We start from the raw sequence: 27,908 nt of genomic DNA, 5'->3' as shown, positions 1-27,908 counted from the left end.
AGATTTCTGCTTTAGGTTGTTTAAAACAGTCATATGGATGCCGCGTCAAGAATGGCTGGGGGGAGAGGGGTGGAGACCAGGTGGGAGGCCCCTGGAGTCGCCCTGCAGCCTCCTTACCAACATGTCCTCTTCCTCCCGGCCCCTACCCGTCAGCAGGCCGAGCTCAGGAGCTTGTCAGCAACACGGGAGGGGGTCTCGGGTCTCCTTACAGACTTACCCAGTCCCAATTTACATTAAAGTTGAGCCCAGGAGGTCGAGACTGCAGTGAGCGGTAATCGCGCCACTGCACTTCTGCTTGGTGACAAAGTGAGACCCCGTCTCTTTTCCAAGTCCGCACCTCCCCCCCACGACGATTAAGTGTGAGAAGCACTGATGGAGACCGGCGGTTTCAGCTGTGCCGCACATTAGGATCAGCTGGGAGCTGGGCAGCACAGGCCATACCGCACACCCACCAGTCGGAATCCCGGCCACTGCACCAAGCCAGCGGAACCTCTCCAGCCAAGCCCATGTGCAGCCGCTTCCGAGGCCCGGTGCTCCAGGGAAGTGGGGTCGGGGGGAGCCTAACCATGGCCCGAGGGCTGCGGTGGCTGCGGAACCGGACCCGAAAGGCAGCGTCCCTGGCCGATGTCCTCCCGAGTGAGTGCGCCAAACGGGCTGGCGCAGGGAATGGGCGCCGGACATCGCAGAGGATCTCAGAGCACGCACGCTCGCTCCGCCCCGCTCCTCGCCTTTGGGGCCCGGCCTAGCCTTGGGGCGCAGGCGCGCTGACCGCCGCGGCGGGGGTTCGGCCGCCAGTGACGTCAGGACGCCGTGCGGGTTCCATCCCGCCCCCCCGCAAGCCCCGGCCCCCAAGTCCCGCGCGGGCCGGCCAGGGGCGGGGCGTCGGGCCAGCTGAGCTATCCCGTCAGACCGCGCCAGTTTGAATGAAAGCTCCACAAGATGGCGGCGGTCGGGGCCGAGGCGCGAGGAGGTGAGGCTGGAGCGCGGCCCCCTCGCCCTCCCCGTTCCCAGGCAAGCTCCCAAGGCCCGGGCGGCGGGGCCGTCCCGCGGGCCAGCCAGACGGCGACGTGGCGGTTCCCCGGCCGCCGCGCCCCCGACTCCGGGACATACGCTGCGGGTGCCTACCCTCCCCCAGGCCGCTGACCCGCCTCCCTGCCCGGCCGGCTCCCGCCGCGGAGGTGGGCACCGCGCGAGCCCTGGGCGCTTCGGCTGCGGAGCGTGGCCTCTCCGCCCGCTTGGCCCGGCCCCCTCGGCGTCTCCCGTGGTGGCTTCGGGGGTCTGGGCCGCTCCCCGGCGGTCCCCGGCTGGAGGTCCCGGGGGCCCGGCTGCGACTGGCTCCTTTGTGGTGGTTCGAGCGCGGCGTGCGCCCGGGCCTTTGAAGTGGGAGGCGGGAAGCGACGCCCGCCGGCGTGAACATGACCTTAATATCAGAGGGGGAGAGGAAATCGGGGCGCCTGTGTGCTCAGGGGATAACCGAGGAACCCCCCCCACAAGGCGGACACGCTAGGAGGTTGAGTGCCTCGTTGGAGAATCGCCCAGAAAGTGGGTATTTGAGGTTGCAGCCTCTGGCTTACGGTAACTCTTCCACCCACCGGGAGCTTGGCGTTATTTCTGTGGACGCTGGGGAATTGGGCACCGAGCGCGCGTGGGTGTGGGCGTCGGGGGGTGTTGGTATCGCGCACGCTTTGAGAGCCTGGAACTTTTCCGTGCGTTCTGGAATGTAAAGGTGTTTTCAAGCTCGCCTCCTCTCCGCTTGGTTATGACCTCATTATCCCCGAGTTTTTCTTCCTTGGAGAATGTCAGGGGTTACTGTGAACTAAGCTAGCGGAAGGTGTTTGTGGTGGTCATGAACTATTTAATTTTGTCAGTGAAATATTTTTCTACATTACTGGAGACTGTTGAGAGATTATCGGTTTTTTTTTTTTTAACCACGTGTTTGCAGTTTTTCATGTTCACTTTTTTTTTTTAATTCTCAAAGAGCATTTCCTTTGCGGGTTGTGTTTTGAATCCTCAACTAGATAAAAATGTTTAGGAAAAGCACACAAACACACCTTGGGTAGATACTCAAGAGGAACCTCCTTTATACGTGATCCCCTTAATGAGGTCAACTTAACACAAAACGTTCTCTAGTTTTTTTAGATGGAAGGGACTTACGGGGTCATTTCTCTCCCATCACTGTCCTGCCCCCAAACGACCACTCCAAAGCAGTCGGCCTCTTCCCCCACGTTTTCTGGAGGAAAATACCTTTCTCTTGACTGCTTTAGGATGGAGCCGTTTGCAGCCAGTGAGATGGTGGAAATTATGCTTAAGGGTTTCTGACAAGTCTCTGTGTGAGGTGGGGAGGATGAGGAAAGGTGCAGGAAAAGTTACTGCCGCTAACAAGTGTCCTCCCTTTCCTGAAATTACCTCAAAACACAAAAGGTGATCGCAACTACCTTGGAGAGCTACCAAGTAAAGCTTGAGTTTACTGATAGATTTTGTTTGGTAACACCAGTTTTCTCCGTTTTTTTCCAGTGAATGTGACAGCCAGACAGATTGAGACCTCACTAAAGTCACATAGCTCGGTGGCTGAGCGATGGGTAGGGCAGAGGACTTTTGATCCTGTCTAGTGCTTACCATGACACTAGCCCTAACACCAAGTTTGTTCCATTTTCCTAAACGTGTTTGTTAATTTACACTTTAAATTCAGTGTGGTAACATGCTACTTACAGAAATTTGAGGGTGAAATTTTCTGGAACACAATTAGTTTCTGGCTTCTGGAGGGCTGATAAGTATGCCTAATTTTCTTTGAGTTTAGTACGTGGCTTATGTAAATTGAACACCGTTTTAAAAGTTTGGCTTTAAAAACAGTACAGTCAATAAGTATTACAAAATATCGATATACTCTCCAGTTTTTTAATAACTCGAGTTTATTCACCTTGGTGATAATATATTGCAGTATGGGTAAAATAATAAGTGGAATTAAAGCTTCATGCAACATTTCAAAGAGGAAACTAACATATGAGTTTGTAACGTAGAAATATATTTTAATTAGATTTCAGTTCGTTTTGTCCAGTTAAAAATAATGAAAGTTATGTGTTAACGAATTATAATGTTGTTTTAAAGTATATTTTAGATGTTTTTAAGAATAAGTGTCCTAGAGATTTACATTTTATTAAAATAGTGATTATAGTCTATGTAGAATACAGTGAAAGTAAGAAACACTACCTCTGTTGACCTGCATCTGCATATAATCTTAAAAAAGCTTACAGACATGAAACATTTTCAAGTGACTTAATAGAAATCAACTGATGTCAGTTAAACATAGTGGAGTAGAAATCCATGAGAAAATCCAAGAACACCAATTTAACGAAATAGTTCCTTAATGTTTAACTTTTTCTTGAAGACACATAATTGGTTTCTTGTCATAGGAATTTTTAGTCTAAAATTGCCAGTTGAAAGGTGGGGAATAGAGGTTTTTTCTCTTTTTTATTTTAATTGAATAGCTATTTCATTAGTAAAGAATTCTATTTTCTTATTGTAGCTTGGTGTGTGCCTTGCCTAGTTTCACTTGATACTCTTCAGGAATTATGTAGAAAAGAAAAGCTCACATGTAAATCGATTGGAATCACCAAAAGGAATCTAAACAATTATGAGGTGGAATACTTGTGTGACTACAAGGTAGTAAAGGTAAGGCAAATATCTAGCTCCTTACAAGAGACCTAATCAGACTTCAGTATTTCATATTTCTGTAACAAAAAAAGAACCTTAAAAGTAAGAAAAGCTCTTCTTAATGTTTAAAAAATTCTAAGCCATAATAAATTTATGTGTCCTATCATCTGTGTTGCCAAATAGCATTAAGAGGATTTTGAAGCTTACAATGTTCTTGCATTAGAATATTTTAGTGCTCGTATCACTCTACATCCAACTCTTGATTATCTCTGTGTGGGTTACCAGAGCAAATGCTTGATCTCCAGTTGTCTTTCGTTTTGTTCCTGGATCATATTTCCCCACTATCACCTGAAATGAACCTACCGTTTCAAACCAATTTTAGTGTTATCGAATCTCAAGAACATCACCATTTGCATTTCCTGCCATCCTATCAAACTCCAGATTTAGTCAGGTTCTAGGTTATAACAGAATGGCCTTGATTGCAAAGTCATTTCCAGCTTTTGTTTAGTGCCTTAGAACTTAAGCAAACTCATTTCACTTCTCTAAGCCTTCCTTTATTGCTCTTAAAAAATGGCAGAGTTGTTCTCTAAAGATATTTTGACCTAAGTTTATATTTTTGAGTAATTCATCTGTCTATAGCCTACCTCTCTTTCCAAGAACTGTTTTGGTCATTAATCTACCAATTCTATTGATAAGTGAATCGGGAATCCTGTTTAAGTCTTTGTTTTCCTCCTCCATCTTCTATATTGCATCGGTCACTAAATCCCATTCTTTCAAGTTCCTTTAGTATCACTGCCTTCCCCGCTCAGTGGGATCTTATGCTCGTGCATTTCACCGGCACTCTCAGCATCCTTCAGCCCCTGAAACAGCCCCAGTCATCTGCCATCTCAGTTTACAAGCTATGGACTGACCAATCCAGCTGAGAATATTATACAATCATGCATATCAGCCCCATTATAACATTTCTGTTCTCACACTGCTCAGTTCTACCTGACGAGCTTTTAATCTTGCTTGCTTTTCCCATTCTTGTCAGCAGGTTTTCCAGCTTGTGTTACTTTTCTGGGTTTCTTACTCTACCCATTTCTCATTTTCTGCTGAAGACCTCCTACCTCAATGAAAAATAGGATCCTTCATGTGTAAACTCTCAACTTAGCTTCACCACCAGCTGTTCACTTATTCTTACTTCCAGAGGTGTCACCATTTTTCTTTTTTCTTCCTATCTACCCCCTCTAGGACTTTTTTTTGTTTGTTTTGTTTAAAGACCTGGAGTCTCGCTCTTGTCGCCCAAGCTGGAGTGCAGTGGCGTGATCTCGGCTCACTGCAACCTCCACCTCCTGGGTTCCAGCAATTCTCCTGTCTCAGCCTCCTGAGTAGCTGGGACCACAGGTACTTGCCACCTTGGCCGGCTAATTTTTGTACTTTTTAGTAGAGATGGGGTTTCATCATGTTGACCAGGCTGGTCTCAAACTCCTGACCTCATGATTTGCCCGCCTTGGCCTTCCAAAGTGCTGGTATTACAGGTGTGAGCCACTGCACCCTGCCGGATTTTATTTCCTTCTCTGGTGTCTTGTTTATATCAGCTCTCTTTTTTTACTGATATATCTCAGTCAGTAAACATATTCAGATCTTCCCTAACCTTCAAAGAATCTTCTTTGGCCTTGCCTCTCCACTCATGCAAGTGTTTTATGTCTTTTTCTACTACTGCATGTCCCATTGACTTTTTTAACAGCTTTGTTGAGATATAATTCACATGTTGTTATACAACTCACCTATTTAAAGTGTACAATTCAAATTTTTTAAACCGGGCACAGTGATTCATGCCTGTAATCCTAGCACTTTGGGAGGCCAAGGCAGTTAGATCACTCGAGGTCAGGAGTTCGAAACCAGCCTGGCCAACATAGTAAAACCCTGTCTCTACCAAAAATACAAAAATTAGCCAGGTATGGTGGCGGGCCCCTGTAATCCCAGCTACTCAGGAGGCTGAGGCAGGAGAATTGCTTGAACTCCAGAGGTGGAGGTTGCAGTGAGTTGAGATCGTGCCACTGCACTCCAGCGTGGGCAACAGAGCGAGACTCAGTCTCAAAAAAAAAAAAAACCACAAATTTTCTAGTATACTTTAGGAGTCAGTTTTAGAACACTTTTCATTATCCCAAAAAGAAACACTAAACCCCTTAGCTACCACCCCTTACCCCAGATTTCCTCAATTACCCTTCTACCTCCAGCCCTAGGCAACCACTACATCTGTCTGTCCATTTGCGTATTTGGACATTTCATATAAAAGGAATCGTACCATGTGTGGTCCTTTGTGATTGGCCCCTTTCACTCAGCATGTTTTCAAGGTTCATCCATGTTGTAAAATATATCAGTACTTCATTCCGTCTTATTGCCAAATAATATTTCATTGTATGGATATAGCACATGTAATTTATTCATCACTTCGTGAATGAAGTTGAATCTGAGTTGTTTCCATTTTGGGACCATTATAAATAATGCTGTTATGAACATTCGTCTACAGGGTTCTGTGTGGACATAAGTTTTCATGGTTCTTGGGTATATACCAAGGAGTAGAATTGCTGGGTCATATGGTGACTCTGTGTTTAACTGTTTGAGGAACTGCCAGACTCTTTTCCAAAGCACTGCATTTTACGTTTCCACCAGCAGTGTATGAGAGTTTCAGTTCTTCACATCCTGGCGAATACATGATGTTATCTGACTTTTTCATGATAGTTGTCCTAGTGGGTTTGAAGTGGTATCTCATTGTGATTTTGATTTGTATTTCTCTGACTAATGATACTGAGCATCTTCTCTTGTGCTTATTGGCCATTTGTATATCTTTGGAGAAATGTCTGTTCAGATCCTTTGTGCATTTTAAAAAGTGGATTGTCTGTTTATTCTTGTAATCATTCTTCATATAGTCTGGATACAAATCTCTTATTAGTATGTGATTTGCAAAACTTTTCTCCCATTCTATGAGGTGTCTGTCCACTTCCCATTAGCTTTTTAACCCACCTTATTCTGATTTTTGCCCCTCAGTAACCTTTTAGATGTCAGATTTGAAGACCTTGCATCTTATCCAACTTTTCCCCATTTAACACTGTTGGCTACCTTTTCCTCTTTGAAACTCTCATCTTTGGAGAGATTGTCTAGGTTTAAAATTTGCCTCTTTTACAAGTTGTGTGATCTTCAGCAAGTTACTTAGCCTTTCTTTCATTTTCTTCATCTTTGAAACAAGGATCGTTATTGTACCATTCTCACAGGGTGTTACTAGCATTAAATGAGTTAATATAGATAGAATGCGTGGAACAAAGGCCGGCATAGTAATTATACTATATGAGCGCTTACTGTGATTATTGTTACCTCTATTCATACTTCTTTTCCACCTGTTCTTCTTACTGTTCTTTATGAACCTTCTTTACTATCTCTTATCCCTCCCTCTGAAACATTGATAGTCTTCAAGGCTCTGTTCTTGGCCCTCTTCTCACCTTGTAGTTGCTCTGTAGGCAGCCTCTTTCCCAGTGGTTTCTACTTGTATGTGTTTGGCTCATCATTCAATCTTTCTGAGGCCTTGAACCCTTTCTGGGCTTCATTTCGAACTGGTATCCAAGTTCATATTCAAAACTGCACCTGTTTTCCTCCTTCATACCTGCGTTTTGCACTAGTGTTCCCTATCTTGGTTAACGGAAACAATTCTCCCACTTACCTAACCTAGTGATTGCATATATCTTTAATTCTTCATTTCTTTTTACCCTCTAAATCTAATGGGTTATCATATTATGTTATCTCTGTCTCTTTGTCCTTTCCTGTTCATTCCTGCTGTACTTTCACAGAGAGAATTAGTAATAGTTACTTACGGGTCTGTGCTTACATTAAGAGAGCTACCAAGATTCTTGTACAGAATCCTGAGTTTTGTAGTTCAGTTTCAGATCATTTTTGCTATTTAGTTTCTCCTTAGTCTTTCTCATCAGTTCATCCCTTTTCTTGCTTCGGAATAAGTGACTTTCCTTTGCTCGCTTATGTCCTCAGTACCCCACATACATCCCCCGTTTCTTCTGCCTGGCATAGATATTGAATCTCTAAGCCAGCATTAGTTCAGCATACCTCTGCGTTTTTTCTTCTCTTTCTCTTTTTCTTTTACAAATTCAGAGTAGGTGAAGGATCTTACGACCTTGTCCTTTTCTTGTGTGGCCACCTCCACTTAGCTCATGAAAGACACTGCTTTAGACCTTTTCATGGTTCCCTGTTTACCAGTCTCATCGGAGACACGTTAGCATAGGACCAAGGGTTTTTGTCATCTGGCCACCTGCCACCTTTCCAGCCTCATCTCCTGTCATCTATCCTATTTTCTGAAATGGGAATATTTATAGATTATTTCATTTAGCTAAGATGTACTGAGCATCTGTTATGAGCTAGGTACTGTTCTAAGCATTGGAAACATAGCTCAAAAACAGACACAGCTTGCATTCTAATGCCTTGAACATATCATGCACTTTTGTGTCCCCTTTCCTCATCTAATTCCCTCTTCAGAATACTACCATTTCTCTTCCCTGCTTCGCAAAATCCTACATAGCCTGCACAGTTCAGTGCAAAGGTCACCACCGACTGTAGAACCACCTGCCGTTCCTCACCTCCAGCAAAATTAGTTGATTTATGTTCAGGATTTACAAAGCACCATTTCTTGCCATTATTCTAGAACTTGTAACACTTTATGGTCTTGTTTGTATCAGATCTTCCCTGCTAAATCATCCACCATTTGAGGGCCAGGACTGTCTCATTGTAGTCCCGGTACAGAATGGGTGTTTGGTCCGTGGTCATTGAATTGAATTGTCTTTTGCTTCAGTCATGTTTCTAGGGCGTACATTCACTATTAGACTAGGCCTTCCTGGCTTCATGCTTAGATGATAGCAGTATTCTGTTGACTCGTGTCTCCTGTTTGTTTTTCTCGTAGACTTACTCAACAAATATTTGAGTTTCTTCTGTGTGCCAGGCACTGTTTTAGGCACTGGGAATCGAAAGATTGATAAGAAACTCCCTCACTATAAAGAACTCACAGCCTAGTGAGAAAGTTTGACAAATAGCCCGTTGCAGTGTAGATGTATAAAAAGTGCTGTGGCACACATCATTACAAGATCTGTGGGAGGTGCACCTTGGATAGGTCACAGAAAGCTTCCCAGAAGTGATGTCCAATTGGAGCCTGTCCAAAGGTGAGCATTGTAATTGACTGTGGCTTCTGTCTGGAGAATGAGGTGATAGTAGATGGACGTGGGAAAGAATGAGAGGTGGGTGAAGGATTTTTCAGCCATCCTAAGGCAATGGGGAGTTAGTTGGCAGGTTCTAAAGGCAGTGACACATCAGGTTTGTAATTGAGAGAATTTTCTGTCTGCAAAAAAGAAAGGGGATTGATAGGGAAGGGGATAACACGTGCACGGCTGCATGTTCTGAATGGCTTTCATAGTAACCAGGCCAGAAACAGTGGTGCTTGGACTAAAGTATTAATGATGTCAAGGAAAAGTAGGTGCGCGGTTCTTCTGTTCTTTTTAAAAAAATAAGGATGTAAAATGTATGTCTGTGGCTTGTGGTCACAGGGTTGGGTGGGGGTATGGCAGTGAGGGTGCCAGGTCTAGGGAAAATACAGGTTTCTGACTTGGGCAGTGGTGTAGGCAATGTTACTGTTCCCCAGGAATACAGGAGTAGGAACTAGATTGGGCTTGGGGACACATTTCTGGTGGGTTTAAGTTCTACTTAAAATGTACTCAACTTTCTTGAGTACTTTCAAAATATACTTTCTTGAGGACATTTTAAGTGGAACTTAAACCAACTGGAAGTGGGGCTCAAATCAATAGTGAGATCTAACTAGAAACATAGATCCTAAAGTAATTGGCAAAAAGATAGAGAGGAAAGCCTTGGGAGTGGATACAGTTTCCTATTCATGAACTCAGCCAGTATTTACTGGCCATCTACCATGTCCTGCACTAGGAATTGGGAATCTGAGGAATGAGTGATATGAGGGTATGGTCCCTGATACTTTGGAGTTTATTGTTCAGTGAGGGTAGAAATACCTTAAATACAGTTGGACAAAGTACTTATTGTAGTTGAGGTAAGTGTTGATATGACAGAAGGATCTCAGTTATCCTGGAGAGACTGGCCAGGTATCCCTGAGGAACTGATGTTTCAACTTAGTACTAAAGGAAGAAAGGGATACGTGGGAGGGATTTCGAGGCAGAAGACAGCCTGACTTCAAGGAGTAGAAAGAGGGCCTTCAAGGAATAGAGGATGTGAGTGGAACAGAGCAAGTAGGAGGGAGCGCGATGAGGCTGGCCGTGTGGGCAGGCCCCAGAGAGTGCTGCTCCTCCTAGGCTGAGGACAGGATTTTGGACTTCCTCTTAAGGGCGTAGAGAACCATTTAGTAGTTTTAAAAAGGGGAGCGGTGTGCTGAGATATATGTGTTGAAAACATGACTCTGGCTGTTGTGCCCTGAATGGGTTGAGGGTGGCAAGAGGCGATTGCAGTGGCCCAAGCAAAGCAAATATGAACAGAGAACAAGGACTGAGGATGAGCTGTGAGGAGTAGGTGGGGACACTTGTAGGAAGGACTGTCAGAGACTGAGACACACTGGCAAGAGAGGTAGTCAGAAAATGGGAAGAGTTGGCCGGGCACAGTGGCTCACGCCTGAATTCCCAGCACTTTGGGAGGCCGAGGCAGGCGGATCATGAGGTCAGGAGATTGAGACCATCCTGGCCAACATGGTGAAACCCTCTCTCTACTAAAAATATAAAAATTAGCTTGGTGTGGTGGTGCTTGCCTGTAATCCCAGCTGCTCGGGAAGCTGAGGCACGAGAATCACTTGAACCCAGGAGGTGGAGGTTGCAGTGAGCCGAGTTCGTACCACTGCACTCCAACCTGGTGACAGAGCAAGACTCGGTCTCAAAAAAAAAAAAGAAAATGGGAAGAGTAAATCATGGGAACCAGAGGAAAAGATGATGTCAGCAGGAGAGTATTAAACAGTGGGTCAAAGAACTGGAAAGAATCCACTGGATTTAGTAATGGAGGGTCACTCATTCCCTTAGAGCACCTCTGAGAAGAGCCAAAGGAATGAATTAAAGAATGAACCAGACCGGATGCGGTGGCTCACGCCTGTAATCCCAGCACTTTGGGAGGCTGAGGCAGGTGGATCACCTGAGGTCTAGAGTTTGATTCAGCCTGACCAAGATGGAGAAACCCTGTCTGTACTAAAATTACAAAATTAGCTGGGCGTGGTGGTGCATGTCTGTAATCTCAGCTACTCGCAAGGCTGAGGCAGGAGAATCACTTTAATCTGGGAGGTGGAGGTTGCAGTGAGCTGGGATCGCGCCATTGCACTCCAGCCTGGCTACAAGAGTGAAACTCCATCTCAAAAAAAAAAAAAAAAAAAAATTAACTGGAGGTAAGAAAGTAGAGTTAAGTAGTATGGACAATTCTTCCATGAATTGTAGCTTTCAAGAAAACGAGAGGGCTACATGGGTATAAGGGTGTTTATAATTTTTTTCAAGTTTTTTTGAAAAGACCATTGTGATAGTACTTTTTTTTTTTAATTTTGAGGAGATATTATGCATGTAGTTTTAAAAGTGAATGTTATAAAAGTTCAGATACTGACATCTACGCCATGACCTAGTTTCAGTCTCTCACTCTTAGTAACTTAATACGTCTTTTAGAAATTCCCTACATATACAAGCATTTATATCTCAGAGGAGGTTTAGTTTTATTTTGCTTTTTAAAAATGGAGCCTGTTTAAATGCTAGTGAGAACCAGCAGAGAGATACTGAAGAGACCACAAGAATTGACCAAGGAAGTGCGTCTCTCTTTTCATGTCTGCATCCACCTTCTCTCTAGCTCCATGGCCATGGAAGGCTGGAAGTTAAGGCAGTTAATGCCTGGTGGTTTCCATTTTCCCTTTGCATTAGGAACAGAGGTCATACATCACTGAAAATAACACAGGATGTAGGGATGGGAGGTTGAACAAAGTGGAGGAGGTCTGAAATAGCCAACTTGAGAAATGTAAAGAATTCTGTGGGGGGAGGCAAAAGGGTTGTTACTATTATAAATTCATGTCAAGGGTCAAGTTGAACTTAAAGGGTGTTAATTATAGTAGTATTTAGTCTCAATGCAAGGCGATTTTTCTACAGCATTATTGTTGCTACGTCACCCCTTCACACAGAATAATTTCTGACAAAACTACGAGTATGTAAGATAGTTCAGTGAAGAACAAGATCCTCTGTACACATTGATGGACATGCACATAGCTTAGTAAGCTAAGCAATAAATATTGCCTATAGCTTTGGTTTCTTAAAGTATACAGGTACTTTTGTGTTTCGAGAACCACCCCTATGCGGCATGGCAGAAAATAATACGAGTCCACATCTGACAGTAGGTTGATATTCCTAAAACACTGATTGAACCTAGAGTGGTAAAGAACTAGAATAACATAGAAATCGTTGGCCGGGCGCGGTGGCTCAAGCCTGTAATCCCAGCACTTTGGGAGGCCGAGATGGGCGGATCACAAGGTCAGGAGATTGAGACCATCCTGGCTAACATGGTGAAACCCCGTCTCTACTAAAAAATACAAAAAACTAGCCGGGCGAGGTGGCGGGCGCTTGTAGTCCCAGCTACTTGGGAGGCTGAGGCAGGAGAATGGCGTAAACCCGGGAGGCGGAGCTTGCAATGAGCTGAGATCCGGCCACTGCACTCCAGCCTGGGCGACAGAGCCAGACTCCGTCTCAAAAAAAAAAAAAAAAGAAAGAAATCGTTATACTACAACCTGTATTTGAGAGATCAGGAAAACAGAGCTCTAAGAAAATACTTTAACAATGTCATGTGGCTCACTTTTTTCAATTCTGTGTCTCTAACCCGGCTATCACAATTCCTACTCTTACTGGCATGAAAATTCAGTGATTTTCCATGACTATGATAGTTCTCAGACTATGCTCCCGTGGAACCGTGTGTTTTCATAATCAAATTCCAGTTATTTATTTAGAGACAGAGTCTCACTCTGTTGTCCAAGCTGGAATGGAGTAGTGGCTGTTCTTGGCTCACTGCAGCCTTGACATCCCAGGCTCAAGTGATCCTCCCATCTCGGCCTCCTGAGCAGCTAAAACCACAGGCAATGTGCCACCACATGCTGCTAATTTATAGAGACAAGGTCTCACTATATTGTCCAGGCTGGTCTCCAACTCCTGGGCTCAAGCAGTCCTCCTGCCTCAGCCTCCCAAAGTGAACCACTGTGCCCAGACAGATTCAGGTTATTTTAACACTGATACTGAATATGATGATGATTTCAAAATTGGTAGAAAAAATTAGCTAGTAGAAAGACACATTTTTTTGTTCTTTGTCTTCCCATATGTTTTTTTTAAAGTTTTGGTGTTTGCTGCCACTTGTTGGCTATAGACAGCAGGTGACAAATATTGAGAAACCATGAATTGCTACCTCCAAGTTTATCAGCTTGTATTTCCTTTAAGAATTTATACAGTTAGTGTTGTGATTTGTATATTGCATACCCTTTGGTACTCATATTTTTTTGTTATACATTCAGAAACATTTAGTCACAGCCTAAAATACGGTGGGCAGTTGTGCTCATTTGGGGGCTATAAAGAATAAGATTCCATCCCTTCCCGCAAATACCTTAGAGTTTAAATTGGAAATTGGAACAAAAAGGAGTTGGTGGTGATCAGTTCTTGGGTATGAGGGACAGGAAAGACTTCATAGAAGAGGTGATATTTACGCTGTTTTAAAAGATGAGACAAGCATTCATTGGGCCAATGGGAAAGGCCCTCCTAATTAGGGAGAAGTTTGTGAACAAAGCAGCAGAGGCATCAAAAGGCCTGGCATGTTGTTCATTGTGGCTAGTGTGTGTTGTGTGAATGGGGCCATCATGGAAGACGGAGCCAGAGAGGCATCAGGAAACAGTTCCAGAGTGACTTGCTTTCTGAAAAGAGGAACTTTGAACTTTATTCCCTAGGCAGGGTGGAAACCATTAACAGTTTTTAAGCAAAAACAACAATAGCTGCTTCTGTGGATTTTTTTATTTTTATAAAAAATCTCTATAGTAAAGAAGGATAGAGTGTTTGAAGCTGTAAGTCTGGAATAGGGAAACCAGTTGGAAGATTAATGTAAGAATGCAGGCAAGAATTGAGGGCCTGGAGTGACTAACGCTATAGAAATAGAGATCGACAGGAAGAAGTCCATCTCTAAAGAAACTTGGTGATGATTGGATTGAGGAGAAGGCGGCATTGAGATAACCTGGTTTCTGGCTTGTGTGAGTAGGTGGACAGGTAAGATTCGCTATGATGAGGAATACAGAAATAATCTGATGTGGAAGGACAGTGGTGAGTTCTGTGTGGTTAGGTTGCTTTAAGAAGCATCCGGTAGGCTATTGGTTATATTGGGCTGCAGATAAAACTTGGCGAGTCATCAGCATATAATTAATAGTTAAAACCATGGGGTGATAAGGTTGTCCAAAGAGATCGTTTATAGTAGGAATTCTCTAAACCTGGAATCTAAATATCCTGAAATTACCCAAAATATTTTATATGTGGTTTTTGTTAGAGAAAGGTCCATTGCTTTCCTCTGATTCTCCAAAGGGATAAACATGTTCATTTGAAAAGGGGTGCCAGACAGGGTCCTGAGTGTCTCCATTGTGTAAGTGATGGGCAGGGGAAGCAGTCTCAGCAAGGAAAATACAGAGGAGCAAGAAGGAAATCTGAGAAATGATTAGGTGGTGGCTGTTGCCTTAGAGAGGTCAAATGAGAGGGGGTTGAAGAGTCCATGGGTTTGGCAATTAATAGATTTGTAAAATTGTTCCTAACTAACAAGATGGAGTTAAATGTACTTCATGAAGCTCCCTCAGAGGCACCATGGTTTCTGAGAACTATAAGAACCACTGGCCTACAGTAAAGTTCAAGTGTCTCAGCCAAGTAAGTGTTATGGTTGTCTAAAATTTGCTCTTGCCTTACCATTACAAGTTTTAGCTTGTTTCAACATTCCGAACCTTAAAGCTAGACAGATCCATCTCTTCACTATTTTTTGGATACTTCATGCAAATCTTAGCTTCCAGCTTTTGCCCATGTTTTTCATCTTCCCTGCCATGTTCCCTACTCAGTCACTGCTCTCACTCCTTCAGAGTGTAGTGTGTACTGCTTTCTGTCTTCCCTTTTCTTACTGTCTGAGCTGTATTGATTTCCCTCTATATTCTGGTGATAATGTCTTACGTTGCTACTTATTTCACGTTATTGCTGCCTTTTCCCTGTGAGATTTTACTCCTAAAGGCTAGTAATATATTTCCCCATACCCCCTAGTGACAAAACTTTCATATACTTATTATAGATACTAAAATATTGGAATGGCTAACTGACACCAAAGATAGTTGGGGGAAATGTCTTTTATTTGTTTTGGAGACGGGATCTCGCACTGTCACTCGGGCTGGGCTGGAGTGCAGTGGTGTGATCTTGGCTCACTGCAACCTCCGCCTCCCAGGTTCAAGCAATTCTCCTGCCTCAGCCTCCCAAGTAGCTGGGATTACAGGCGCCTGCCCGCCACCATGCCCAGCTAATTTTTTGTATTTTTAGTAGAAGTAGGGTTTCTCCATGTTGGCCAGGCTGTTCTCGAACTCCTGACCTCGTGATTCACCTGCCTTGGCTGGGTAATGTGATTAAGAAAAAATTCATATTGATGTATTCCAAATTACATAGGAGTGATTTATGGATCATTTTGCCACTGGGATTCCATTTCTATAGGTAATCAAGAGTTGATTACATGTCAGAATAAGATATTGATATATAAGCTTATGAACTTTTTGGCCTTTATTTGGCATTTTAGCTTATTGAATTTGTTTCTGAAAGTGGTTTTCTGTGTAAAATTATTTTTCAAAGTGGAAATATCTTAATAAAATATGCTTATAAAATATGTCTACCAAGTTGACACAGAATCTTACTAATATTTCTATACTAGTCTGCTATAAGTATTCATGTTTTATAAGCATATTTCCTGTTCATAAATTCAAGTAGGTACCAATGTGATTAGCATGCAAAACTTGTTCATTTAAAATGCAAGTGATTCATGTAAGATTAAATACAATTAAGTATTTTGGAAATAACGTCAGTGGCCAGTGTTTTTAATGTTCCTAGATGATTTAACCATTGACTTAAAGCCACCATTTCTGTTTCTTTCATTGTTTGCTGGGAACATTTGGCATAACCCGGGCTATGGTAGGAAAAACTGTAGCCAAAAAAAGAAAAAGAGGACTAGGGTTGCATTGCTTTATTCTAGCATCTGAAAAATTTAAAATGTTTAGAATTAAGGGGAGTAGAAAAGTTAGATGCTGCCAGTTGGATCTCGTATCTACTACAGTGTGAACAGATACCCGCCAACAGCAGTCCTGAATTGTAGCGGTCACCTGAAAGGAGGAAGAAATCCTTAGACCTTAATGGGGCTCAATTTGACAAATACTAAAATGTACATCGAAGCTTTTTTTTTTCCTGGAACCATAATATGTATTTCCACAGAATGCAGTTTTTGTACATATCTGCACACTATTTAATCACATTTTTTAAGAGAAAAAAACTTTTGACCAATTTTCAAAAGAAAGCAAAGTTCTTTTAATTCACAAGGATTACTGCTTGTTGAATAGAATATAATGAAACAAAACATTAAGATGCAGATAGTGGGGATAAAATAAGCACACTCCTGGATGGGCACCTGGTTCCTGCACAGCTGCCTCATGGTGTACCTAGCCCAATTTGTGCCTCAGCAACATGGCAGATATCACATGGCTTAGACCTTTCGATTAATGCATTATAACTGTTAAAACAACTGTCATGGACATCTGTACTTTATATAAAAACTTTCTTAAAATTCTCAGGGAAAAGCAGTTATCTCAACAAGATTTTTCAGTATCTATGGCTTAAAATGATAGTGTAACTGTCCAATGCAGTTTAATCCCCTTTTTATTTCAGAAGACATTTTATGATCTAATGTTACCCCTTGGGCATGTGGCTATATATTATTCCAGAAGAAAAAAAAAAATTACTGAGACCACTTCAAAATTTATTAGACACACTTAAGTATGTTTTTTATCTTTTATTTTTTACTTTTTTTTTTTTTTTTTTTTTAACATGGAGTCTCGCTCTGCCCAGGCTGGAGTGCAGTGGCTCACTCACAGTCTTGGCTCACTGCAACCTCCTACTCCTGGGTTCAAGCGATTCTCCTGCCTCAGCCTCCCAAGTAGCTGGGATTCAGGTGCCTGCCACCACACCCGGCTAATTTTTTGTATTTTTAGTAGAGAGGGTTTTGCCATGTTGGCCAGGCTGGTCTCGAACTCCTGGCCTCAAGTGATTCACCCGCCTCGGCCTCCCAAAGTGCTGGGATTACAGGCATGAGCCACTGCGTCAAGCCTTAACTGCCTTTTTAAAAAGAAACTTAAACATGACATTTCCTTCCTTTAAGGGACGAAAACATAGTCACAGGAGTGAAAAGACAAGATACCGTGGTGCCTTGTTGCCAAAAAGGCATCGTGGCCAACAACAGTCTGAGGGATAAATTAGAATAATTGCTATTAGGTGGCTTAAGTGCCTGCTACCTAATCCAGTCATGGGTGAGTCTAAATCAGCATTCTCTAGAAGAGAGCTGTCCAATAGAAATGTAATGCAAGCTGCAGACGCCATTCAGCATCTACTAACCACATTGAACAAAGTGAAAAGAAACAGCTAAAATTGCTTTCAAGAATATATTTGATCCAATATATCCAAAATATTTCAACCTGTAATCAAGATTTTTTTTTAAGTTGAGATACTTAATGTTCTTTTTTTTTTTTTTTTTTTGTATAATACTAAGTCTTTAAAATTCAGTGTGGTTTTTTTTTGCTTTGTGTTTTGTTTGTTTGTTTGAGACTGAATCTCACACTCTGTTGCCCAGGCTGGAGTGCAGTGGTGCAATCTCGGCTCACTACAACCTCTGCCTCGCAGGTTCAAGCGATTCTCGTGCCTCAGCCTTCCTAGTACTGGGATAACAGGCACGCACCACCACACTCAGCTAATTTTTGTGTTTTTAGTAAAGATGGGGTTTTCCCATGTTGCCCAGGCTGGTCTCGAACTCCTGGGCTCAAGCGATCATCCACCTTGGCCTCCCAAAGTGCTAGGATTATAGGCATGAGCCACCGTGCCCAGCCTTAGTGTGTATTATATTTTAAGCATATCTCAATTCGTATTGGCCACATTTCAAGTTTTCAGTAGCTACATGTGGCTAGTTATCACTGTATTGGACAGTTCATCTCTAGAACATCTAGAGAACGTGTGCCCATGATGTTGAGAAATGAGTTCCCTCGTGTCTGGTGTATGATATTAAGTTATGGACATTAAGAATGCCTGAATCTATTGCTGGCCAAGTAAGCCACTAACCTAGGTCATAAAGAGTTAGCTTTGGGACCATCTATTTCCATGATCAAAATAAATACATCTGGGTTTAACCTAAATCACCATTTAGTAACATAGTCATAAGTTTCAGTACCTTCATCTTTTTCCAGGTAAAACTCTATAGCCTCTTATCAAACATGTTATGCCACATCTAAATTCCATATTTTATGTAATATAAGGAAAAATATTTTTATTTGTATGATTTATACTTCATGTGTTAGGAACCTGTGACTACATGTTCTGAACTGTTAGTAATAAAAATGGTAATGGATACCTTACTCTTTAAGATTTTTAATTATTTTCGGTAAAACTGGGAAATAGCCATCTGATTTGCATTTTATTTTCTTTTGTATTTTAAGGATATGGAATATTATCTTGTAAAATGGAAAGGATGGCCAGATTCTACAAATACTTGGGAACCTTTGCAAAATCTGAAGTGCCCGTTACTGCTTCAGCAATTCTCTAATGACAAGCATAATTATTTATCTCAGGTAAAGAAAGGCAAAGCAATAACTCCGAAAAACAATAACAAAACTTTGAAACCTGCCATCGCTGAGTACATTGTGAAGAAGGCTAAACAAAGGATAGCTCTGCAGAGATGGCAAGATGAACTCAACAGAAGGAAGAATCATAAAGGAATGATATTTGTTGAAAATACTGTTGATTTAGAGGGCCCACCTTCAGACTTCTATTACATTAACGAATACAAACCAGCTCCTGGAATCAGCTTAGTCAATGAAGCTACCTTTGGTTGTTCGTGCACAGATTGCTTCTTTCAAAAATGTTGTCCTGCTGAAGCTGGAGTTCTTTTGGCTTATAATAAAAACCAACAAATTAAAATCCCACCTGGCACTCCCATCTATGAATGCAACTCAAGGTGTCAATGTGGACCTGATTGTCCCAATAGGATTGTACAAAAAGGCACACAGTATTCGCTTTGCATTTTTCGAACTAGCAATGGACGTGGCTGGGGTGTAAAAACCCTTGTGAAGATTAAAAGAATGAGTTTTGTCATGGAATATGTTGGAGAGGTATGTATAATTTGCCACGTAGTAAATGATGGGCATGTAAGGTTTATACTTTTGGAAAATTACCTTTTTATCTCTGTAACAGATACTTGGTACATTTTGAAATTTTCATTTGCAGATATGTAGAAATTCATTTTCTGATTTAGGAGAAGAGTTCACTGGCATGTTTAGAAATAAAAAACTTTTATGTGAACAAAACAATATGTTAAATCGATATAGTCATCTTTCAACAAATACACATTCCTAGTAGTCAAACATAGCGTTTGTAAAATTTAAAATATGACAAATGTTTTTATCCAAAAGTCCTAAGAAGAAACTCAGATGTAACACATGCTGCTTTGAAACTTGAAAGTTTTAATTTACTTCATCTATTTGACCAAATATGGTTAAATGTAGTTGGCAGAACTCTATTTTGGATCAAGATGAAAGATACTATATTTGTAAGTATTGTAAAATATACACAAGCATTTGTTGCATGCGTAAGAAAATTAGGCTCTGTGCATCTGTAACTTACTTTTGAACTGTGAAGACCATTCTCAAAACTACCATACAAATACTAGCAAATTTATTTTTATACAAATCATATATCTATGTGTATATATATATGAATGTAAAAAGTATTTGCCATGTGTCACATACTGTTCTAAGCACCTGATGTATTAATTCACTAATCCTCTCCAAAACACGGTGAGGTAGTACTATTTCTTTTTTGTTTTTTCTTTTTTTTTTTTTTTTTGAGAGGTAGTATTGTTATGTCCATTATTATAGAGAAATTGAGCACCTTGCCCGAGGTCACACAGGTCACATAGTAATAAGAACCAAGATTCAGAGCTCCAAAATCAGTCGTCTTCACCATGGCACCACACTGCTTCAAACTGAAGGGTAGGTTGAGCTGTGACTAGAACGACACGAGCATGGCTACATATCTGGAGTTATCAACTCTGGATTTTTTAGTTGGAATTGGGTCACCTATAATTATCTGTATTCATCTAGAATTCTGAAACTAAATTAGGTGTCTGTTTTGATTCTTTTTTTTTTTTTTTTTTTTTTTGAGACGGAGTCTCGCTCTGTCGCCCAGGCTGGAGTGCAGTGGCCGGATCTCAGCTCACTGCAAGCTCCGCCTCCCGGGTTTACGCCATTCTCTCGCCTCAGCCTCCCGAGTAGCTGGGACTACAGGCGCCCGCCATCTCGCCCGGCTAATTTTTTGTATTTTTTTAGTAGAGACGGGGTTTCACCGTGTTAGCCAGGATGGTCTCGATCTCCTGACCTCGTGATCCGCCCGTCTCGGCCTCCCAAAGTGCTGGGATTACAGTGTTTTGATTCTTATACTTTTAGACAGTGGTAGGTTATTATAAATTATTCAGTATACAAGATCTTACATAATCAAATTATTCTTTTGGTTAACCAAAATTTTTTAAGTTGCATTCTTAATGAGTGCAGCAGCCAAATTTGGTTAGTAACATAAAGCACTTTAGACACTTTCAGTTTCTTAAGCTGAGCGTGTCATAAAACTGTGTTCTTAAGAGCTGAACGGTGGATGACAATCTTAGACTTACAGAATTGCATGAAAATAACGTATTCTACAAAAACGAAACCTTCCATTCCAAAGTTAACATAGCTTCTCCCCTGTATTTTTAACATTTTCCATTTGTAACTGCATATAGATAAGTTACAGGAAAAATGTGTCTGGATCATAATTTAGAGCATATACTTGCAGATTTACTCTTGAACATTCAATTTTGTCCTGTAGAGAGCTATGGTTGTATAGCTTTTTGAACATCCTGATTATAATGAAAGTAATACAGTGTTTCAACTTACTGCTCGAATCCTGTTTAAAAAGTCATAAATCAACTGGATACAGTTAATCCCAGCACTTTGGGAGGTCAAGGCTGGAGGCTTACTTAAGCCCAGGAGTTCCAGACCAGTGTAGGCAACATAGTGAGACCCCACATCTCTACAAAAACTAAATCATTAGTTGGGCATGGTGGTATGTACCTGTGATCCAGCTATTCAGGAGGCTGAGGCAGGAAGATCACTTGATCCCAGGAGTTCAAGGATGCAGGGAGTCATGATGGCACCACTGCATTGTAGCCTGAGTGACAAAGTGAGACCCTGTTTTAAAAAAAAAAAAAAAGTCATCAATCTTTTGCATTATCATTTTTCTTCCTCTCATTTTCCCACCTCTTTCCATCTGACTCTTAGTGTGAATGTTTGCTTTGATGACACTCGAATTTCTTACTTTTTAAATATTTGTAGGTATTTGCATATTAGTAGACATGTAGATGAATGCTTCTTTGGTTCAGTAGCTACGTAATATACTATAGTTTTTTCTGTTTAGGTAATCACAAGTGAAGAAGCTGAAAGACGGGGACAGTTCTATGACAACAAGGGAATCACATATCTCTTTGATCTGGACTATGAATCTGATGAATTCACAGTGGATGCGGCTCGATACGGCAATGTGTCTCATTTTGTGAATCACAGCGTAAGAAGACATACGTAAACTTTAGACGCGACTAACAATTCAACCTAGTACTAGTTTCCATAGCTAAAAAATAATTCTCTTTAAACTACATATGCTTTTAACATTTCCAAAATACGTATTTTATAATGAGGGCAACTTCTGTTAAGTTATGGTATTATTGCTGTATTAGGAAAATTAAACATTGAGGTGCCTACTGAGTATTACTAGCATGTATTTTGCAAGAGTCTTTACATATGTTCATTTAAACTTTCTAGTAACTTTGTGTAGGATAGGTATTATTTTCATATTACAATGAGCAGAGCAATTAAGAGGTAAAGTGTCCAAGAATTACACAGAACTGTGTCTTAATGGAAGTTAACACAACTAAATTTTAGGATGTACAAACTAAGGTAAATGTATTTTCTTAAAATGTAAACATGTTAACTTTTTATAAAATTTAAAGATTTGTAGAGTATTTATGTAGGGCTATTTTTCTAAATTATAAATTAGTATTTTTCCTTACCTTTTAATGTCTGAAAACACTTAGAATACAGCCGGAACTTAACTGCAGAATTCTGGACTCTATAAAAACTATTTCCAAAAATTAGGGAAGTTAATAATTTTGGATTACCTACTAAGTACTAAGTGGATAACATTAGGCTTGTTAGGTTAACATTATCTTCATTTTGTAGATAATAAGGATAGTGTGTCTCACAAAGTTATATAGCTGAACATATAAAGGAAGTAGACCATGTTAAACTTTTGATGGATTTCATAGTAAGAAATTAGTGTATGATTAGCAGAGATCTTCTGGTCCCTTGTCTGTTGATTAACATTGAAGAATTTTTTTCTTAATGATAAATTCGAGATAGTCTCAAAATAGAGATATTCTATCCAAAGACCATTACACAGTTTTGATTTCTTAGTATGACTCACTACATCTTTTTTCTTGCATATTCCATAAGTTACTGTCGTATTCTCAAAACATTGAAGAGTTTGGATCAAAAGTTTAAGCAGTGAAACTCCATACAGTGTAACATTTGATTTCTGTAGTGCAGATTTGATTTTTTAAACAGTTATTCTAGTTCTTTAAAGTATATGCCTTACTGAAATAGTTACAGGTGAAATAATAATGTAATCTGGGATTTGCATTGAAATTCTCCAGGAAAAAAAGACACTTGGGACTAGATGACTAAGATTGGCAAGCATGTTACTAATTGTTGAAGCTGCATAGTGGATACATAGGGATTTCTTATTTTCTCTATTTTATACTTGTCTGAAATTTTTATAAGGGAAAACAATCTTTTTAAATGTGCATGCCTCAAAGACCTCTAAGCAATAAGCAACTTAATTTCCAGTGGAACTTAAAGCTCTTGGAAAGTAAACATTTTATATGGCATGTAGAAGGGCTTGTTCACACCGTTTTTACTTAAATGGGTTCTAATGTTCCTTTTTAGTGTGACCCAAATCTTCAGGTGTTCAATGTTTTCATTGATAACCTCGATACTCGTCTTCCCCGAATAGCATTGTTTTCCACGAGGACGATCAATGCTGGAGAAGAACTGACTTTTGATTATCAAATGAAAGGTATGCTTTTCAAGTACAGTTTAATTGGTGTCAGTTTCAATGTGCAGAATCAAATCCGACTAGGAAGAGGCCTTAGATATCCGAACCAAACTAATACTAAAGATGAAAAGTTGAAGCACTAAGTTTGTCATCCCAAGGTCCAAAGCTAATCCGACAGCTAATACTACAACCCAGGTCTGCCTGACCTTCAGCTGAGGAATGGTTCTACGTCGTGTTTTCTCAGAACTTCCATTTTGGAAACTGATTTATTTATTGTAGAATCTTTCCTTAATACTGTACTACTTGTATTTTTTTTTTTTTAATTGTGGGCTAAGCATGGTGGCTCCTGCCTATAATCCCACCGCATTAGGCTTGAGCCCAGGAATTCAAGACCAGCCTGGGTAACATGGCGAAACCCTGTCTCTACAAAATATGAAAAAACTAGCCGGGTGTGGTGGCATGTGCCTGTAGTCCCAGCTACTCGGGAGGCTGAGGTGATCTCACAGAAGGAGAATCAGAACTAGTCTCAGGCTTTAATATTGAGTATGCTGCAGGCCCATTCGCCCTTTTCTTCATAGCCGAATACATAAACATTATTATAATAAATGCCCTAACAACTACAATTTTCCTAGGAACACTATATCCCATCCATTCACCAGAATTATTCACAACATGCTTTATTACCAAAACACTCCTCTTAACCTCCCTATTCCTATGAATTCGAGCCACCTATCCTCGATTCTGTGCTGAGGTGGGAGGATGGCTTAAGACAGGGAGGTTGAAGCTACAGTTGAGATGTGAATAGCACCACTGTACTCCAGCCTGGACAACAGAGACTCTGTCTGGAAAAAAATATATATATATAAGCCTACAGTTTTGAATTTTTACTAAGAGATGTATATTCAAAAGATTCAAAATATGATTTAAATCACATACAGATTTCTTCTACTCCTACTCGAACCTGGCTTTTAAAAAGAACATTTAATTCTATTTGCTTTATTGTGACAATATAAATGTTTTCTTTCCTTTAAGAATGACAGCCTTTACATATTGTCATTGCTTAACCTCTTACATACTGTGTGAAATGTGTATTAGATATTCCCAGTAAGTTTCATCATTTCAGAAATCCTTTCTCACAAACATGGGCTAATAACAAACTTTACCTATTATTAACCCGCACCATCCTTTCAAGACAATTCATTATGATTTGAATCTGAATATTAACATTTATTTGTAAATATTTCAAAGGGAACTAACTACATTTCCTTGGGAGTTAACTTACTCTAAGGGTCTTGACCATGTAAGTACCCTCTAACACTGATAATAAAGCTAATATAATAGAAAATTTGAAATTTATTCTAAATTGTCTTAACTCTCTCCTGTATTTCTTTTTCTGTGTCTTCAGGTTCTGGAGATATATCTTCAGATTCTATTGACCACAGCCCAGCCAAAAAGAGGGTCAGAACAGTATGTAAATGTGGAGCTGTGACTTGCAGAGGTTACCTCAACTGAACTTTTTCAGGAAATAGAGCTGATGATTATAATTTTTTCCCCAATGTTAACATTTTTAAAAATACATATTTGGGACTCCTATTATCAAGATTGTACCTATGTTAATTTACAATTCATGTTTCAAGACATTTGCCAAATGCCTCTGAAGAGAGGGTCACTGGGTCTCATAGATTGATTTGAAGTCTACATATCTATAGTGCTTAGAGACCAAACTAATGGAAGGGAGACTATTTACAGCTTAGTATATATGTACTTAAGTCTATGTGAACAGAGAAATGCCTCCCGTAGTGTTTGAAAGTGTTAAGCTGATAATGTAATTAACAATTGCTGAGAGATGAAACATTCAGCTTGCCATACACCTCAAATTCGGAGAAACAGTTAATTTGGGCAAATCTACCAGTTCTGTTTTTGCTACTCTGTTGTTATTCCTGTTTAATATTCACTGTACTTGTATTTGAGACAAATAGGTGATACTGAATTTTATACTGTTTTCTACTTTTTCATTAAAACATTGGCATCTCGATATAGAAATTTAAGGTATAAAATTAAATGTAAAAATTAATTTCAGCTTCATTTCATATTTTGAAGCAATCTAGACTGTTGCGATGAGTGTATGTCTGAACCTGTAATTCTTAAAAGACATCTTAATCTTCTAGAAGAAAAATCTCTGAAGAGCTCTCTCTAGAAGTCCAGAATGGCTGGCCATTATGCTTCTTTGAAAGGACAGGATAATGGGACCAGGATGGTTTTTTGGAGTACCAAGCAAGGGGAATGGAGCACTTTAAGGGCGCCTCTTAGTAACATGAATTGGAAATTTGTGTCGAGTACCTCTGGTCTAAACAGTCTAAACAGTAAAACAAGCTGCCTGGAGAGCACCTGTACCTAATGATACTGTAATGTACATTAACATTACAGCCTCTCAATTTCAGGCAGGTGTAACAGTTCCTTTCCACCAGATTTAATTATTTTTATATTTCCAGCAGGTTCTTCTTAAAAAGTAATCTATATTTTTGAACTGATATTTGTTTTATACATGAATTTTTTTTAGATGTGATAAAGCTAAACTTGGCCAAAGTGTGTGCCTGAATTATTAGACCTTTTTATTAGTCAACCTACGAAGACTAAAATAGAATATATTAGTTTGTAAGGGGGTGGGAGGGTTCCAGCATAGTATCAAATCTCAATCAGGAAAAACTATGTTTTCATGTCTGATTCTGAGATTTCTCATCGTGTTGTTGAAAATGATAAATGCAGCAAATCTAGCTTTCAGTATTCCTAATTTTACCTAAGCTCATTGCTCCAGGCTTTAATTACCTAAAATAAGCTTGGGTAAAATTGAACCAACTTCAGGAATGCAGCACTTCTTAATCTTTAGCTCTTTCTTGGGAGAAGCTAGACTTTATTCATTATATTGCTATGACAAGTTCACTCTTTCATAATATATAGGATAAATTGTTTACATGTTTGGACCCTCAGAATCTGTTAACGAAAATTGCAGAATGGGGGCCCAACCGTGCGTGGTGGCTCACACCTGTGATCCCAGCACTTTGGGAAGCTGAGGTAGGAGGATCACCTGAGGTCAGGAGTTCAAGACCAACCTGGCCATCATGGTGAAACCCTGTCTCTACTGAAAATACAAAAATTAGCCGGGCGTGGTGGCACACGCCTGTAGTCCCAACTACTCAGGAGGCTGAGGCAGGAGAATCACTTGAACCCAGGAGGCAGAGGTTGCAGTAAGCCAAGATCACACCACTGCACTTCAGCCTGGGTGACACAGTGAGACTCCGTCTCAAAAAAAAAAAAAAAAAAAAAAAATTTTTTTTTTTTTTTGCAGAATGTGTCAAGACAAAATACTTTCTTAATGGCATTTGTGTTTTATGAAAAATCAGTCACATAGTGTCAGTGTTAAGAAAGGGTCGCAGGTTTACACGTTGCCCCCAGTGGCCATACTTTGAATTGTGATTCTCACGGGTTTAAAGATGTGATTTTTAAAAAATCAGTGTTTTACCATTTAGTTATTTGATCTTGTCCACTTTTTTGTGTTTAACAAAAGTGTAAAACTGGAAAGCAAAGAAAAAAAGACTATTTTCAGTAAACATGTAGTTTTGTTTTGTCTTTATTAGTAGAATGTAATGGGCCTTTGGGATCTTAAGTACTACTTATGTTACCTTTTTTATTCAGATGCTGAACTTAAGCAGTGAAATAATAGAAACTAAAGGATGTTATTAAGGGGTTTAACTATTTTAAGTCAACATTTAGCTATTCATCATATTGGTATCCTGAAGACGTCAGAATTTTTCAGTGTAAGACAACTATCAAAGGTAATCCAGTGTAAAACATAAATCCACTGTACATATTATATTGATACCATCATTTTCAGGATCTACATAAGAGGATTGTGATACATAATTAATAATCTCAGGGTTTTTTCTCCCATATCTAAAATGTAGACAATACTTGTTTCTCTTTTAGTTCATCAATTTCTCTTAGCAAAATAAATTAGGTTGGGCATTTAATGTTCTATTTACCATGGCTTAGCTTTGTTTCTGTTTTACAGTCATTTACAGTAAGACTATAAAAGGGGCAGAAAAATACTGATGTATTCCTCACTACGTGCTAACAAGATTAACCAAAAATTTATATTCAATTCCTTGAAATGTTACTTTCCTTTTAAGATAGCTTATCATGGTTCATGGATTTGATGCTACACTTGATCTTGGCCAAAAGGCCAAGGAGTTATAGTTCATGCATTTGAATATTAAAGGACAATTTGACATTTCGCTAGCATAATGTGAATGAATACTTCAGAAGTTTTTGAGCATTATCACTCACCAGGTGCGCAAACATTACTATGGTAAGTACTGCCTGGAAATGCAAAGGAATTTTGGAACTCAGAGCTGATACTCGTTAACCAAGTCTTTTATGCCTTTTATATGTATTCATGTGCTTCTAATGAACCTATCAGGTTGGTGTAAGGTAACAAACTTAGACTGGTAAGATAATGTCAACATGCCAAGATCACCCAGTGAACTTTTTAAAGTATTTAATCTCCAGATTCAGGCAGTCTTTTAAAGAAATTAGTTTATACACTTTAAACATTTAAGTCCTGGAACTCCTCTCCGATAAATGTAGCTGACTGCTGAGTGTCTTCTGTGATATATCTTGGCATTTTGAAACGTCATGTTTCAGCTGGACACGGAGCTCACACCTGTAATCCCAGCACTTTGGGAGGCTGAGGCGGGTGGATCACCA

At 40.3% G+C, this 27,908-nt stretch overlaps 1 protein-coding gene and 1 long non-coding RNA gene across 11 annotated transcripts; one reads left to right on the top strand and one right to left on the bottom strand.

Annotated features, from left to right (window-relative positions):
- Positions 1 to 812: 812 nt before the first annotated feature.
- On the top strand, positions 813 to 26,447 carry SUV39H2 (suppressor of variegation 3-9 homolog 2). Of its 10 annotated transcripts, none has more exons than XM_033209578.1 (6): positions 814 to 970; positions 3,524 to 3,669; positions 18,446 to 19,117; positions 21,453 to 21,599; positions 23,036 to 23,165; positions 24,550 to 26,447. In XM_033209578.1, the coding sequence occupies exons 1-6, from the start codon at positions 940 to 942 to the stop codon at positions 24,654 to 24,656; spliced, it is 1,233 nt and encodes a 410-aa protein (XP_033065469.1). In that variant the 5' UTR covers positions 814 to 939; the 3' UTR covers positions 24,657 to 26,447. The 10 variants fall into 10 exon arrangements, with proteins under 10 accessions (XP_033065468.1, XP_033065469.1, XP_033065473.1 ...); XM_033209583.1 differs by having other exon boundaries at positions 917 to 1,011; XM_033209576.1 differs by lacking the exon at positions 814 to 970 and adding an exon at positions 1,157 to 1,542.
- LOC117082674 lies at positions 13,403 to 21,164 on the bottom strand. Its single transcript, XR_004436728.1, has 2 exons — positions 21,110 to 21,164; positions 13,403 to 16,072 (listed from the first exon to the last, which is right to left on the bottom strand). It is a non-coding gene; the product is annotated as an uncharacterized LOC117082674 (long non-coding RNA).
- Positions 26,448 to 27,908: the final 1,461 nt, after the last annotated feature.

This window comes from Trachypithecus francoisi, unplaced genomic scaffold, assembly GCF_009764315.1.
Source record: "Trachypithecus francoisi isolate TF-2019V2 unplaced genomic scaffold, Tfra_2.0 Lachesis_group9, whole genome shotgun sequence".
NCBI lineage: Eukaryota > Metazoa > Chordata > Mammalia > Primates > Cercopithecidae > Trachypithecus > Trachypithecus francoisi.
Note: the sequence above shows the minus strand (reverse complement) of the source record. Positions and strands in the feature narration are given on the sequence as shown.